Source organism: Amphiura filiformis, chromosome 12 (assembly GCF_039555335.1).
Source record: "Amphiura filiformis chromosome 12, Afil_fr2py, whole genome shotgun sequence".
NCBI classification, from domain to species: Eukaryota; Metazoa; Echinodermata; class Ophiuroidea; order Amphilepidida; family Amphiuridae; genus Amphiura; species Amphiura filiformis.
This window is the reverse complement of record NC_092639.1, coordinates 48,559,004-48,575,852: the sequence shown is the minus strand read 5'-3', so window position 1 is coordinate 48,575,852 and position 16,849 is coordinate 48,559,004. Positions and strand designations below refer to the sequence as shown.

At 36.4% G+C, this 16,849-nt stretch overlaps 1 protein-coding gene across 1 annotated transcript; it reads left to right on the top strand.

Annotated features, from left to right (window-relative positions):
* The first annotated feature begins 4,332 nt into the window (after window positions 1-4,332).
* On the top strand, window positions 4,333-6,539 carry LOC140165402 (uncharacterized). Its single transcript, XM_072188712.1, has one exon. The coding sequence runs from the start codon at window positions 4,354-4,356 to the stop codon at window positions 6,382-6,384; it is 2,031 nt and encodes a 676-aa protein (XP_072044813.1). The 5' UTR covers window positions 4,333-4,353; the 3' UTR covers window positions 6,385-6,539.
* The last annotated feature ends 10,310 nt before the right edge of the window (window positions 6,540-16,849 follow it).

The window sequence follows — 16,849 nt, the reverse complement described above, 5'->3', positions numbered from 1 at the left end:
TAAAATGGCCAAATATGAGGTTAATTTCGACACAAACCAATACACAGGCGTCAATATTGGGGGTGATTATATTGACCATCCCCCTGGCAAAATATTGTGGCATTTATCCCCCCCGATCTACGCCTATGTAATTTAGAGCCCTGTGACTCCATCGGTCTCCCTCTCCTCTGTCTCCTTCCCCCTTCCTTTTTTTTCTTCCTCCCTTGGCGGAAACTCTAATAGGCACAAAGGACCAATATGCGATACGTAATCTATTTCCTCTTCTTTCTATATCTAACCTCCTTGGGCCTACATATTAGTACTGATATATCATACGCTGGCGAAATTACGTAATTAATCGGATTAATTAACATACTGAGCAATAGGTGAAAACAATTTTGACAAAAGGAGTTGTCCTTGTCAATTTGTAGACATGTACTTTTGATTATTTACATAGCTTCTTCTCCAATCACTGTGTAAAACATCCATCCAAAAATCTGATTGCTATTATTATATGGATGAATGGACATATCACAAAAGGATTGCTTATCTCAATAGGGCATGTACTTAAGCATTTTTTTAACTGACCGGCGTTATTGGGCGTTTTATCGGAGGTCACCGAGTAATGCCGAAGATCAAAATCGATTTTATGTATTGTGTATGTATCATAGGACGCTCGTATTAATTGTCTCTATGCGCTTGAGAATTCAACAATATAAATAATGGTAGCTCTATTATAATACACATTAATGTTTTAAGCAGATACAATTCCAAAATATAATACGTTTTCTGCCTTTGCTTGTCACGTGGCAGGCCTATGTTGAAGTTGTGATTATATTTTTAAATAAGTTTCAGATGAATAACAAGAAGACAAGTGGCCTAGTGGTCTAAGGCGCTAGGCTCATAGAGTACTAAGCGTTGCGCCGTGAGTTCGAACCCCGCCTCTGCCAAACTTTAAAAGAAGTAAATTAAAATTTGACTTTTTTTAATTTCATATTTGGGAAATGTGACTGGGAGAATTTATGTATGGTGTGGAGTGGTGTGATAGGGCATGTACTTTAACTGGCCGGCGCGGTCCGGTGACTAAGTCTTTATTGGGCGTTTTATCGGCAGTCAACGAGTAATGATTAAAATCATAGCATTTATAACTTTTGATATTATGACGCTAACTAGTTCATCTCCTATATCTACAACACAGCGCTACCAGTAGGGGTCAATTGCCATACATGTAGGCAACAATAACTGCATGATGTATTTTGTGGAACATGCAAGAGTCTAGAATATTGGAAGCTATATTGCTTCAGATTACCCCCCCCCCCCCTAAAATTCACTCTCTCCCTCCCTGCCAGTGGAGGGGTGGGAATGCAGGCCTGTTATCTACTTCATATAGCCTACATGTAGTATATGATATTTAAGAAGTTTCATGTGTCTTTTTTTTCTTTTGTCAGCTATAGTATATCAGTAGAGTGTGCAAAGGAATCATTCAGCAGCAGAAATTGGTTGAAGAAATAGGCCCTCTCAAGTTTGCAAAAAGGTGAGCAAGTACTTACATATTATCCAGGGGGGGGGGCTTCCTGTATGTGCCCCTGCTTGCAGCCTCAGCATCACATTCCCATCTTATTCCAAGTACAATAGAGACTATTAGTATGTAGGATGGGGGAAGGGGCTTCCTGGATCTGCCCCTACTTGCAGCCTCACCGTCACATTCATACTTTATTCCCATATCAATTTGTAAAGTCATAGTTCATTGAATTTACAACCGTATGACAAAACAGGTGAAAATAGTAACTTTTTGGTACCCATCAGTTTTTGGTGTTTATTGACAAGCCACATGCTTCTTCAATATGCAACATGGATCTTCAAACGCCCAAGATTTGTTTGTTTCATATGACCGTTTATAACATTCATCTATAAATAAGGTGTACCTCGTAACCTCGCGAGGCCTTGTAGCATTTTAAAGTGGTATAGTTTTGTCCATTATCACTGGAAACTGATGGGTACCAATCATTTTGATACAGCCTGTAGTCTGTCGGATGGTGGGTGGGGGTGGGCTTTCTGGATCTACCCTGCTTGCAGCCTCACCATCCCATTCCCATCTTATTCCAATCACAATAGAGACTTTTAGTCTGTAGGATGGGGTGGGGTGGGGGGTTCCTGGATCTGCCCCTGCTTGCAGCCTCAGCATTCATCATATTCCCACCTTATTCCACTCACAATAGAGACTTGTAGTATGTAGGATGGGGGGGCTTCCTGGATCTGCGCTGCCCTACTTGCAGCCTCATCATCCCATTCCCACCTTATACCAATCACAATAGACACTTTTAGTCTGTTGGATGGGGGTGGGGGGCTTTCTGGATCTGTCCCTACTTGCAGCCTCATCATCCCATTCCCACCTTATTCCAATCACAACAGAGACTTTTAGTATGTAGGATTGGGGGGGGGCCTGGATCTGCGCTGCCCTACTTGCAGCCTCATCATCCCATTCCCACCTTATTCCAATCACAATAAACACTTTTAGTCTGTAGAATGGGGGGGCTTCCTGGATGACCCTGCTTGGCCCTTCTTGCAGCCTCACCATCCCATTCCCACCTTATACCAATCACAATAGAGACTTTTAGCTTGTAGGATGGGGGAGGGGCTTCCTGGATCTGGCCCTGCTTGCAGCCTCACCATCCCATTCCCACCTTATACCAATCACAATAGAGTATAGCCTGTAGGATGGGGGGAGGGGGCTTCCTGGATCTGGCCCTTCTTGCAGTCTCACCATCCCATTCTTCTTTTAGTCTGTAGGATGCATGGGGGGCTTCCCTCCTGCCCTACTTGCAGCCTCACCATACCATTCCTACATTCCAATCACTATAGAGACCAAAAGTCTGTCTTAAAGCACACTCATTGGTTCTTTAAGTCAGACAATCTGAAAGGAATAATCTGAATTTTGCATTTTTGTAAGAACATGCTTTTACAAAAAAAAAGGCTGAAGAAAGACCTAATCATATATAAAAGTTGACATTTCACACGTTGTTTGTTTCTAATGTATCAAACTGTTGGAGCAATTGAACTCAAAACGTAGATCTGATTTTTTGGTGAGGGGCCAGCATCTATGGTAGAAAACACCATACAGTGTATGAGCATAAATCAGACTTTTCACCTTTGTATGCAACCGGTGATTTCAAATCAATGTTACTTCTAACTGCTGACAAACTTCGTTAAGTTTTAAAAGACATAAACAGCTATAAACTAAGAAAACTAAAATGGGAATAATCTAGACAAATGATTCACAATCACATTATGTGCATTCTTTCTTAGGGAACAAACCAAAAGATCGATGACGTCCTATAAACGTAACTAGTTTCGTTTCTCAGCCGACCCCCTCCCTCCCTGCCAGAAACGTAATAATGAAATGTTGAAAAGTTTGACATACTAATAATAATGACACATTCTTCAGACCGATGTTTTTGTACAAACGTAATCGAGTATTTTTACCCCCTCCCCCCTAAACGAAACTAGTTTCGTTTATAGGACGTCATCGATCTTTTGGTTTGTTCCCTTACAGACTTCAGCTCAGAGGCAACAAGTGGACTTGGTGTTGGGATTTGGAGATCAGAAGAAGATACTGAAAGAATATGAAGTCTTAGACAACAGTAGAGTAATATATTTTCTATGTACAATGTATGCCTAGCCTCCACAAATTGTGTAGACAATGGCTAATGTATAATGCGAGTCGATGCCCAAAGACTGAATTATATTAATTGCTTCGATATACACCTATAAATTTATAGGAGAGAAATACTTTCTAAAGCTTGTTATTGATATCAGTATCATATCACTCTTAAGGTCTTATTATAGTTAAACTTGTTGCTAGTCGTTTGCTTTGCCACAACCAGTCACATGACTAACATATTTGTGTTTCTCCAAAATTCATTTAAAGTGTAAATACTGAATATTTTTAAATCTGAGAAAGTTTGTATAATTTTGATCTTGACCATATTAATCAGGGAGAAGAAAGATTCAAACATCATACACATACTGCACTAACCACTGTGTGTACTAACCTACCAACTATCAAATTAGTATTACCACCAAAGTTTAACAAACTTAACAAGGTCAATGTGTGAGCAAAGTACAACCACTTAATTCTAAAAAAAAGTTCAAATTGATCCAAAATTCCAACTGAATTCACCTCATTACAGATTTTTAAACAAATCCTCTACTAACAAATCGGTCCCAAATTACCACTAAAGAATTTAAAAAACAAAACAAAAAAAAACAAAAAACAAAAAACCCATAATACATCACGACATGGATCCCAACCTTAAAACTTATAGTGGCCCTATTTTAATGTAGGCCTAATTGAAAATATATCTTCCTACAAAGATGGCCGAAGCTAAACGTGTTGTGACTAAAGATTTAACAGAATGTGGCATTTGTTTGTTGACGATTCAAGAGCCTAAAGCCCTGCCTTGCCTTCACTCATATTGCTTGAAATGCCTGTCACAGTGGGCTCAAGGAAAGAAAGATACAGTCAGATGTCCTATTTGTAGCCAAGACTTCCCTATTCCACCAGAAGGTATCAAAGGATTCATTACCAACTTTGTCATCAACACACTGAAAGACAGGCGAGAATTGGTAGAGAGACTGCATGCGAATGATGCAAGGGCCCCATGTTCTTGCTGTGGAGCAACTGACAGCAAAGCTGAAGCATATTGCACTGACTGTGGGGGGTTTATTTGTGAAGATTGTGTACATGCCATTCATACCAAGGCCCTTGTTTTCCAAGATCACAAAACCATTCCATATATTGATCTTCAGTCAGGCAAGGTCGACATCAAGAGTGTGATGAAGCAACAATGTTGTAAGGAGCACAAAGGACAAATTCTACAATTTTATTGCAAAACTTGTGGTGTTCTGATATGTCATGCATGTACTGTAATCGATCATCCGGCATCAAGTCACAACCTTGTAAACTTAAAAAGCGCAACAAAGGAACAGAGATCTGAAGTGAACCAACTGATGAAGGATTGCAGTAAAGTAAGCGATATGGTTGATGCCTCCCTGAAGCGTGCTGAGCAAGTTCAACACAATTTAGAGAAGAGTTTAGAGAAAACTAAGGCAGAGCTACATCATTCGGCAGATGCAGCGTGTTACAAAATTCGACAGAAAGAAAAAAAGCAAGAAGCAGAATTGTCCCAAGCTGCAGCTGTGAGCAAGAAGCAAATTGAAGCACAGAAAGAAAGTCTTCAGATGCAACAAACTCGTCTACAAACAGCACTACAAATGGCAACAGAGGTGACACAAACTGGATCAGATCATGATCTTGCCTTGGTCTTTTCTTCCTTGAAAGATAATCTGAGTCAACTGAGAGACATGAATCCAGGGAGGGTTGATGAAAACCTTGGAGAGATCAAGTTCACAACAAGTCCCTCAATGTTATCTCCTACGCTAAGTCTTGGATCCATGTCAATTGGTAGCAGAAAAAGTAAGGCACCAGAATCACCAGTGGGCAAGGAAAAAGGAACATCTTCAATTCATAGCTACAGTAAATCGTCTCTGTCGAAAGGGTCTAGAGATGGTGTTGGAACATGGAAGCTGAGCAAACAATTCGGAGATAAGGGACATCAGAAGTTAAGGTATGGACGAGGGGTTGCAGTGACATCAGTGGGTGATTTGATTATAGCTGACTTTGGAGCACAAGCTAGGGTGTTTAACCAATCTGGTGATTTCAAAGACAGCTTGGACACCAAACAAGGTTTAAAGTTTCGACAGATATCTCAAACATGGAATGTGGTAGTCAGCCAAGATGGAAGAATATTCATCACACATTTGGTTTCCCATGTCAATGTGTATGATCAAAATGGAACCTACAAGTATCGATTCCCAACCAAGTCTCCCAGCAATGTATCATCTGATGCGCATAATACAAAGCTCTGTGGTCTATTATTGGATAACCAGGGATGTCTACTGGTTGGTGAGGTCAATCAAATGTACATCAGTAAGCATAGATTGGATGGATCACATGTCAGTAGTATCAAAGTGACCATACAACCTGGTTACATAGCAGTTACTTCAACTGACAAGCTCATTGTTTCAAATGGAGGTTTGGCATTATCTCCTATTGTACAAGTACTTGATTCCACAGGTAACATCCTACACACACTCAATCGTCCTTCAGGTGTGTTATCATGGATCCCTTATGGCATATGCTGTACAGCAGATGATGATATCTACATAGCAAACCGGCAGACAGCCAGTAATGGAGGAGGCATCTATTGCTATTCTATATCAGGTCAATACATGGGATGTATCACAAAGGAAGTAGATCATCCTGCTGGACTTGCTCTTATTGAGACTGAAAACAAGATGCTTGTTATTGAAAGGGAAAGAGTCAAGATTTTCTCCAGGCAGTGATCCATCTTCATATCACAGGGGGACCCCTTAACACTGACGATTTAAATACATCATGCAGAGGGGTATGAGTTTAGTATTGGCTCTATTTGAGAATGAAAACAAGTTTTGCTTGCTGAAAATAGTGTCAAGATTTTCTATATGTAGTGATCCATCTTCATATTACAGGGGCTAGGGACGGGGCTAGGGAACCCTTTAACACTGACAAATGAAATACAACATGTGTAGAGGTAGCGTGTGATTTCAGTATTGATCATGGTTTTTTTTATACTGAACACCCAAAAAGGTGGTGCTGTCACATTTTGCTACATCAATCATTTTATCTTAAATCCTACATTTTTGCTAACATCCATCAAGAACAAATGGTTTTGGTCTTATTTTGAAGAGAAATTGTTATTCTAATGATTTAATAACAATACAATTGAACAAATATGTATTTTAAAACTAATTACAACAGCGTCGGGGTGGTGCAGGACGCAGAGGAGCTGGAAACAGAGGAGCGCTTTGTAAATCCAATGGGAAGATGATGTGCATTAATAAAAATGTATGCACTTTCTTGCTTAGTAGAAGTAAAATGCATTTGCATAATGTTAATCTTATTCAACGAGCTTTTAGATTAATGTAGTGGAATATGTGTGTCAAAGTACATAATAAAATTAATTATTCACTATTTTAATCATTTAATTTTAAATTAGCATGAGAGTGAATTCTTCCGGTTATGCAAATTAAGGTGTTTGAGGATTCAGGAAGCATCAGTATAGTTCTCATAAATCTTTTAAATTGTTTTATATTTGAAATATCTACTAGGTTTATATTTTTAATAGGCCTGACTTGTTTTATGTTGCAAATAATGGTGTTGTGAACACCCTGTATGTTCGTGATTATTTTATGTTACACCCTGTATATTTACAGTGTTGTCGTTGATTCTAAATTATTGTGTACCTTGATACATGTATGTTCCACTTGATTATTGTAAAAAAATAAACTGTAAAACTTCTGTACATAGGTGTAACTGTAATCACTACAAGTACATTAATTGTGTCAGAAATCCAGGTTGTGCATGTATGCCTACATGTACCATTGTTACAAATTATTCACTGTACATTGATTTTTGGAAACCCTTTAAGGGCAGAGACTATAGAAATTTTTACCAAAGGAACATATTCTTGTTTATACCATGATATTGTTGTATCTCAATACTATCACAACTTCAGCTGTGTAACTTACCTAAAAAGTGGTTCTTTTAATTAAAAATGCAATAAATAAAGTCACTCTGCGCTTTTAGTACTGACCAGACTATAGTAATATTTTTAAATCACTCTGCGATTTTAATACTGACCAGACTATATTATTATAATAATATTATGTAATAATATTATGCAATACTAGCAGCTATTAATCATGCTTCAGTGGGCAAGTACTTCTAACTTTAAATGGTATTGAAATTTGTCTTGTCCGGGGGGACTTCCATATAGCTCAGTGGCGTTATTTTCTAGGGTCTATGGTGAATATGACTGATGCGTAGTAGGCCTACATGTATGTAGGGCTGTAAAAAGCCTGTTCAGTGATTTCATCCGGTGAATGTAGAAATCCATGAATCAGCAAAATTTAGATTTTAGCACCTTGTCCAGTATCTTTGTTAGTTTCGATGTGCAAACCTTAAGCCCTGTATTAAAGACAAAGTAAGTTATTTTACATGAATCTGTAATAATTATTTCTCTACTTAGTAGAGAAATCAGCTATTATTATTATTTAATATCGGTATTTTATTTTACACATATCGTGGCCAAACGGCCAAATTACATGTAAAATTACAATTTGAACATACATATAAATATTAAACACTTTAAGAAAACTTTTAAAAGACATCAAAAATTGCATATAGGGAAACAAGTATTAGATCAGAAAAGCACTCGGTCATATTATTGCACGCAAAATATTAATTTAACCAAAATACTATTGCACTATGAAAAACATCAAAATATACTCAAATCCAAAAATATCATGCATAGGCGTAGATCCCGAGGGGATGGGGGGATTTATCCCAATATTTTGCCAGGGGATGGTCCATACAGTCATCCCCCCCCCCCCATGTCGATGCCTGATAATGGGTTTCTGATCAAATTAACCTCATATTTGCCCATTTTAGCCCCAAAAGTGCAAATTTTCACGCGCTTCGCACGCATTTATTCTACTTTTACACCATATTTCATCAGTTTAGCTTCAAAATACCAAAAACTTAGCGCGCAATTGTACCATAATTGCCATATATTGTCGGTCGCTCGATTGACTATACTTCAATTTTTTCCAACTCCCCCCCCCCCCCCCCATGTCAAAAAGAAATCTACGCCACTGATTAAATATGTCAAACATAATATAACAGTTGTACCAGACTATAAAAAGCAATCATGGCATTGGCAATAATGAAGAACAATCCCAAGAGGAGATTTAAAAGATTAAAAAAATATGGAACGGGGCTATAATTTTATCAATACTATTTGCTTTCCTCGGTTCTTGCCAAAACGTTTTAAAATATCTAATGACAATTTTAATGATTTATCCTTCACTTTTAGGCATTTTATATAGAATTTAAATTTGTTTTACCATTTTATACTTTCTCTGGGATCAATGAATAGCCCTTAAATTAAGACCCCCCTTTCGCTATCACCCAGCACATGGTTTGTCATCCACCCCCCCCACACACACACTTGTTTCCCATTGGATCTATCGTCATCATGATTTAGACGCTTTTATTGTTTCATTGACAACTTTTATTATATTTATCACTGATAATGTTGCCAAAAAGTCTTTTGAAATTAGTAGGCGTCATTAGTAGATATCATATAATATAATGAAGTGCTCCCCGATAGCAAAATAATGACAGGCGTATGCTTAGTTTTGACATGTAAGAATACAAAATGATTTCCTGAGTTATTAATGGGGAGTTATAAGCTCCATTGCAAAGTGAAAGCAGAGCGAGGTGTGTGGATGTGGGGGGGCATGTGTTGTGTTTATGGCCAGGGTTTATATTATTAGGGGCAAGCATCGAAATAAGCAGATCTGGACCAGGAACCACACATTTGGAAAAAGCGGTTCCTGGTCCTGTGATTATCTAGTGAACCAGGAGGCATTTTTAAAGAGCTATGAGTCATTTAATTTTTAATTGTACATGTTACATACAAAAACCGATTTAACTAACAGGCTCTATTTGAAAAAAAGAGGAGCCTGGTTTTGGTGTGGACCAGGAGCCAAAATGTTATGACCATTGGCTCCTGGGTGCCTGCTTATTTCGAGGCTTGGGGAGGGTGGGTTAGGCAATTAATAGCTGCCTGATATCATTCAACATTTCTGATACTGTTACGGCTTGAAATTTAAAGGCAGCGGGACTTTCGGATGCTCTCAGGAACAACTTTTACCACCTGATGAACAATCTCAAATGCTCTAATTGGCACCAACATGACAGTATAGATTAGGCCCATGAAAGTCAATTCCGAGTTTATCGTTACTTTTTTTTTCAGGTTGGTGAGGTGACTTTTTCTTTTTTCATTTTTCATTATTTCATCAGATTTCATTATTGACCTAAAATGCGTGTTGATTTGAAGCCAAACTCATACATGTGATTTATAAACATGTTTTTTTTATATGGGTAAGGACTAGAAAAATTAGAAAAGAGCCTGGTTTCATGCTTCCAAGTTATGAATATATGTTTTACAAACAAAAATATATGTTTCCAATTGCTAAAACTGATGAAAACACTGATACTTTGAAAATAATGAATTATTTTGGCATTTTTGAAAATTTGATGCGGGTATTTTGGTTTCCAAAAAGTGACACGGGCGGGGGACGATAAACTCGGAATCGACTTTCACGAGCCTTAGGAAATATATTCTATCAGTTAATGGTTTTATAGTTTATTATTTCGGTTTACCAAAAATAAAGAAATAATATCAGCAATAACTGTAAAAAATGGTTTATGTCCATCTGAAGCCAAAATAATAGGATGAATTAAAAAATAAAACGCACTATACTAATATACTATATCTTGGAGCTGTGCATAGCGATAAACTAAACCAACACATATAATAGAAAACAACAAGAAATAATACAGTTATATAGAAAACAGTCCCAGTACATAACTCACCGATAAATTACTCTCTTATTCATTTCACATTCATTTATCTAATGTGAATTACAATGTGACGCTTATTATACGCAAGACTGAGTCCAGCTGTTACAAATTTGATAACTCAATTCAAAACTTCTGAACACAGTACATTAGGATCAAGGGCGTTGGTTCGAATCAATTGTTTGAAATCAATCAATGTGAGAAAGAATTGGGATTCCAATGCGCTCAATGCAGAGTGACTTGTATTCTGTCAGAACTGTCAACGCAAGCTATATAGTGCTGTGGTATTTTAAAGTGACTTGGAGGTGTTGTTCTGTAATAGGAATATTTTCGCCATTTTATGGAGGAGAAAAGTGCAAAAGACATTGCAAATAACGACGATCAAGGATTCTAATATATACATAGCGGAACCGGAATAGGTATGTAAACTACATACGACGTTTGAAGTAAATTCTTAATGTTCTTCATAGCAAGAACATATAAAACATTGTCAAAAAATGCAACTTCTTACAAAAACGCTATATTCTCCGATAGTCCATATTTGCATGACTTCGGCGAACACTTTTGGTTCTCGTTTAAATTCTACCAATAGCACAGTCGATCTAATGTTATCTGCGGTTAGAGGACAGTTTAGAGAACTCTTTTTGCTGGTTGTTTGGTTTAAAATCCCGATATTTTTTAAATATCGGGATTCAAGCAAACGATCCGTATGGTATGAAAAAGACGTTGCAAATTGTCAATGAAAGAGCTTATAAATTAAAATCACGGACATTTAGCTCAACAATAGGCATCTACATTCCAAGCGGAAACGCTTTTCAGAAACATACCCCACTTTTTTCAGCAATCGCTGAAACCTAAATATGCAATTCCAGGCGAAAAGAAAAAAATAGCGTCAGCATATTTTACTATGAATTTGGGACACCGAAACAAATGCTTGCATTGGTGCCAGACCTATTATAATGATACGATAATTAGGCCCCAATAATGGCTTTCATTTTAGCCGTTATTTATTAAACTGAGATTTTTACTTTTTGAGAAATTAATGAATTTATCGAAAAACTTTTCGGAGAACGCTACTTTAATGAACCCATCCCTTAAATGATTTCATACATAGAGCATGACTTTTAAGGGTAAATGGATAGTGATGTTGTTACCATCAGCCTTTTCCGAGATATGGCAGACACAATAGGATGGCACTGCATGAAATGGGTAGTCTTTTTAACTTGCCGGGTTTTACCCATTTTGAAGACTGCCCTCCTATTGTGTACGCCATATCTCGAAAAGGCTAATGGAGACAAATCCAAGTAAAAACTATGTACATTGTATCTGCTTTCTTAATATGAATCGATACTGTGTCCGTACTGTGTTTTACCTTGGGAACACCGGAACAGACCGTTTTGATAATATCTGTCGCCTTGCAAGTAAAATGGCAGTATCTTCTGTATTATATGTTTTTACTTGAACAACAGAAATGTCGACATTTTAGAGCCTTTCTGTTTGATTGATGTGTGATTATTATATGTTAGACTTATCAAAAGACTGAAAGCTTTGATGGAACACCTTAAATACTTTCATATGGAAAAACCAGGTAATGCTCTGAGATGACCGAGGTATCTATGATGTAGCCACAAGTTTGACATTGTAGCGCATGGAATGCCTTAGAATTGTTTCAAAAGGGTTGGAAACACTGATAAATATACGAAACAGCATAGATCTGAGCCAAAAAAGTGCATTTAATCGACAAATCTAATAGACCCGTGACGGGGTCTACACTATTGTTATTTCACTCCAGAAAATTGATTTCAATTCTATTTAAATTCAATTCGTCCTACACCTGAGTCTTGCTATTCAATTCCAATTCAATCCACCTTGCTTTAGAATTAATTCAATTCGATTCCAATTCAATTTTTCATTTTCAAAATTATTTCAATTCAATTCCAATTCAATGCAGTGAAATTAACAGCTAATCAATTTCAATTCAATTCTGAGCATTCATTTCAATTCCAATTCAATTCCAATACAGTTGCAGTTTGTGTTAATTGACCAAAATTAAGGCACACTGCAAAAACTGCGTCGAGAGATTGAACTTTTTTTGTCCTCGATTTGTAAACACATGTAAAATCTAAACACAAATGTCAAACTTCAAAACATCAAGTGTTTAATATTTAAACACAAGACATCAAATTACTAAACATATTTAGCATTTAGACATGTTTACAAATCGAGGACAAGATGGTGTCTATAATATATGGTGTTTAATATCTAGACACTGTTTTTGCAGTGCAGGTTTTGAATTTTATTACCAATTTTAAAACATTTGAGTCAGCAACACAACGTCAAAATCAAGTACACTACTTGTCACAAAAGCATTTCAACAGAAGATACTTTATTGTTATGTGAACTCACTTTTCACATTCAAACAATGCGAGTGATCCTTGACCTCTGGTCCTATTTTATGAACCTTTGGAACTTCTTAGTTCTTAGGTGACTGACTTCCTAATATTTGTCTTAACTTCTTGTCCACCATGCACATTATTTTCTAAACTTAAGGTGGCTGTGTACTCTCAGACATGCATGTAGTAAAAGTGCAATAACTTTGTAATTATTCGCGCAAAACATATAAAAGGATACATTTTTATGAAGGCAAGACATCAATAAATCTTAATATAAATACAGATTTGGGGTAAAAACAACAATTTTGAAGAAAATCACAAAAAAGTGAGTTTTTGGCAATATTTGTTAGGTACATCATAACAAAAAACACTCTTTCCAAAATATTTTATTTTGTTTTTAGCTCAATCTTGAGGCTCCATTCCAAAAACGGTTTTTTATTTTTTTGATATTGGCCTTATTTTTTGAGATATTGACCATATAAGGCATCAAAATGAACTTTTTAAAATTCAAAAACGCCTATTTGCACAAAATGATGCCCAAAATCGGAAATAGACCAAAATATAAAAAAATGAGAAAACCGTTTCTTGAGTCGATCATGCTGTTTACGATGATCATATTTGCTTACCTATAGATGCTGTATTTATTGAGTTATCGTGTACCTAAATCGTCATTTTACCGAGAAAATGAACATTGAAATAATGGCCGTTGAAGTTTAAAGTCGTCACATTTTGCACTTTCATCGAATCTCACAGGAGAATGCGACAGTTTTCGTTTTTGTAACTTATATTACGTGAACATCGGGTAAATCCACAGCCCCTTGAGAAGTTTGAGCGAAATCCATTCATAACTTGATATTTAAATCGGGGAAAGAACTTGAAAAAACCCACATTTTATCAGCTAAAACGGAGCCATTTGACCACTAGGTTTTGTGAAATCAGTGCTTCCGTGGTGTTTCCATAAGATGCGCCGCGCATTCAGATAAGCGTCGCGTATTTGTGCGTTAACAAATTGCGCGATACGCAACGCGATGAGTTGTTGCGCGCGTGTACCTTGCTGGTACAACAAAGATTTTCTTTCCTTTTCAATTTCAAACACGAGTGGAATAGAGAAATAAAATCCTTAAAATATTGCAGTTGGAGTTTACAAATCTGGATTTTCATTCCTTGTATTTATAAAAAACATAACAAGGTACAAACATATCATAAAAACTCAATTTTGAGAAAGAAACAATGGCTAGAGTACACAGCCGCGTTAAGGTGTGTGTTACGATCGATAATGGGACCCTGTCCCCATACTGACCTCAAAGATGTCAAAAATCAGGGTTTTGATACTATATAGCCCCTACTTGTCTCCTGCTCCTCAGATTTTACACCCAAAATCCCGGGCCAAAATCCTTGTACCTTTGAAAAAGTGTGAAAAAAGCTGTCAAAGATATTTAGCATTTTCTTAATGGTTTTCTCACAATTTGTTCAAATGTACAATGACTTTTGAGCATAAAAATTAGGAGCTTGAGAAAAATAGGGGCTTTATATTAGTGTCAAAAGTTTGAGATCTTTGGCAAGTTGGGGGGGGGATCTCATACTCACATAAAGATATTTAGCATTTTCTTAATGGTTTTCTCACAATTTGTTCAAATGTACAATGACTTTTGAGCATAAAAATTAGGAGCTTGAGAAAAATAGGGGCTTTATATTAGTGTCAGTTTGAGATCTTTGGCAAGTTGGGGGGGATCTCATACTCACATAAAGATATTTAGAATTTTCTTAATGGTTTTCTCACAATTTGTTCAAAATGTACAATGACTTTTGAGCATAAAAATTAGGAGCTTGAGAAAAATAGGGGCTTTATATTAGTGTCAAAAGTTTGAGATCTTTGGCAAGTTGGGGGGATCTCATACTCACATAATCAATCATATCAAGCAATTTAAAACATTAAAATGCTCAGAATCAATTTGCATCATACGGTATTAGAAGATATTAGTGTCTTTATGAACATAGAACGTATAATTTTTCCACAGGACGAGATATTCTTCTAAAGAAGAACAAAAAAGTTTAACTATACCTGTGTATGAGAGAAATGATATCATACTTTTAATTTTCTTCAATATATATGTATTTTATGCTATCATTTTTTAAATGAAAGCTTTCCAGAATACTTAGTTGCAATGTTTTGTAACACTTTATGTTTATGTTTTGTACCAGTTTATGGTGACTACTGTTTCTTTTTATTTATCATGTTTTAAAAGGAGTGATCTGGAATCACAGACATCTGCTTGTGAATTGAAATGCTGAATTGAAATCGAAGCTGAATTTCATTTCAATTCCACTTCATTCGTCATCACTCAACATGATTTCAATTCCAATCCAATTCAATTCTTCATTGCTCACGATAATTTCAATTCCAATCCAATTCAATTCATGCCCAAGCCCACTCATTTCAATTTCAATTCAATTCCAATGCATTGAAATGAAAATCGCCCAAAAATCATTTCAATTCAATTCGATTTCAATGCATTGAATTAACATTAGTCTACACCAGGCACAAAAAGAAATTTGTCAGTTATCCTTGCTGTTCAACAACCTGATCATTTTGGATTATTCTGAAATATACATTTTGTTAATTGGACTTTGCTTTCTCACTTGACACCCTGTTCGTAAAAATTGAACAAGAATTGACCACGACATGCGCCTCCAAACTCTCAAACCCCAAAATTAGAAGTTGCAATTTCAATGATTTTCGATGGGATGCATCGTTGTGTTGTACACAAGCACCACGGGCCGATCAATAAAGCACACAGTGTAACAGGCACAATTGAATCGTTAAAATGGCAACTTTCGATTTTGGGGTTTGGGGGTTTGGAGGCACATATCTTGGTCAATTCTTGTTTGATTTTCATGAACAGGATGTCAAACGAGAAAGCAAAATCCAACTAACAAAATGTATATTTCAGAATAATGCAAAATTATCAAGTTGTTGAACAGCAAGGGTGACTATAACTGACGAGTTTCTTTTTGTGCCTGGTGTATATACATGTACAGGTAGCCCCCTTCATCTGGCCAGAAGCCACCAACGGCATCTATCTCTAGTTCCGAAAAACTCTGGATCATTTTAAAAGTGATGGCTAAAACAGGCATATAAACCAAAGAATCATTTTTGCGTCAATTGCAATTTGTGACAATGTTTGAAAAGAAATGAACATTCATAAAAATATTAGCTAATATAACAGTTTTTATTATATAATACAAGCTAGTATATTGTATACGCTTAAAATGATCTTGTTGAATTGACTGAATTTCTAATGAAATAAGATCTCACACGATATTCCAAGTCAAATTTGACCAGAAATCGGCTGTTCCTTCATGTAATGATTGTACATGAAATTAGGGTTAGTATTAAGGTTAGCTTAGGCTTTCTTACACGAAATAATTACATGAAGCATTGACCAAAAAATCGGATCTAGGATGATAGAATCGGGATCAAAATAATTTTACTCGGAAAATCTTGTACAATGAGATTTTATTTCAAACCTAGTCGAATCGACAACAACAACAAACAGCAACAACAGTGCACTTAATATAGCACCTAATGCTGAAAACGGTTTCTAGACGTTTTACATGAATTGATTAAAACTACATAATTATGTTAAATAATAAGCAGATTTGACAACCATTATACAATACAAGTTTTAAATACAGTATAATTGGTTACCCATTAGACAATACAAGTCTGAAGTCCTTAAGACTTGTATTGTATAATTGGATAACCATTATACAATACAAGTCTGAAGTCCTTGAGACTTGTATTGTATAATTGTTTACCAATTATACAATACAAGTTTGAAGTATTTAAGACTTGTACTGTATAATTGGTTTTCAAATCTGCATAAAGGATAAAAATGCTAGGTTTTGGAGAAACTCCCTCCCCCCCCCAAACCCCCCCTCCCCCCGA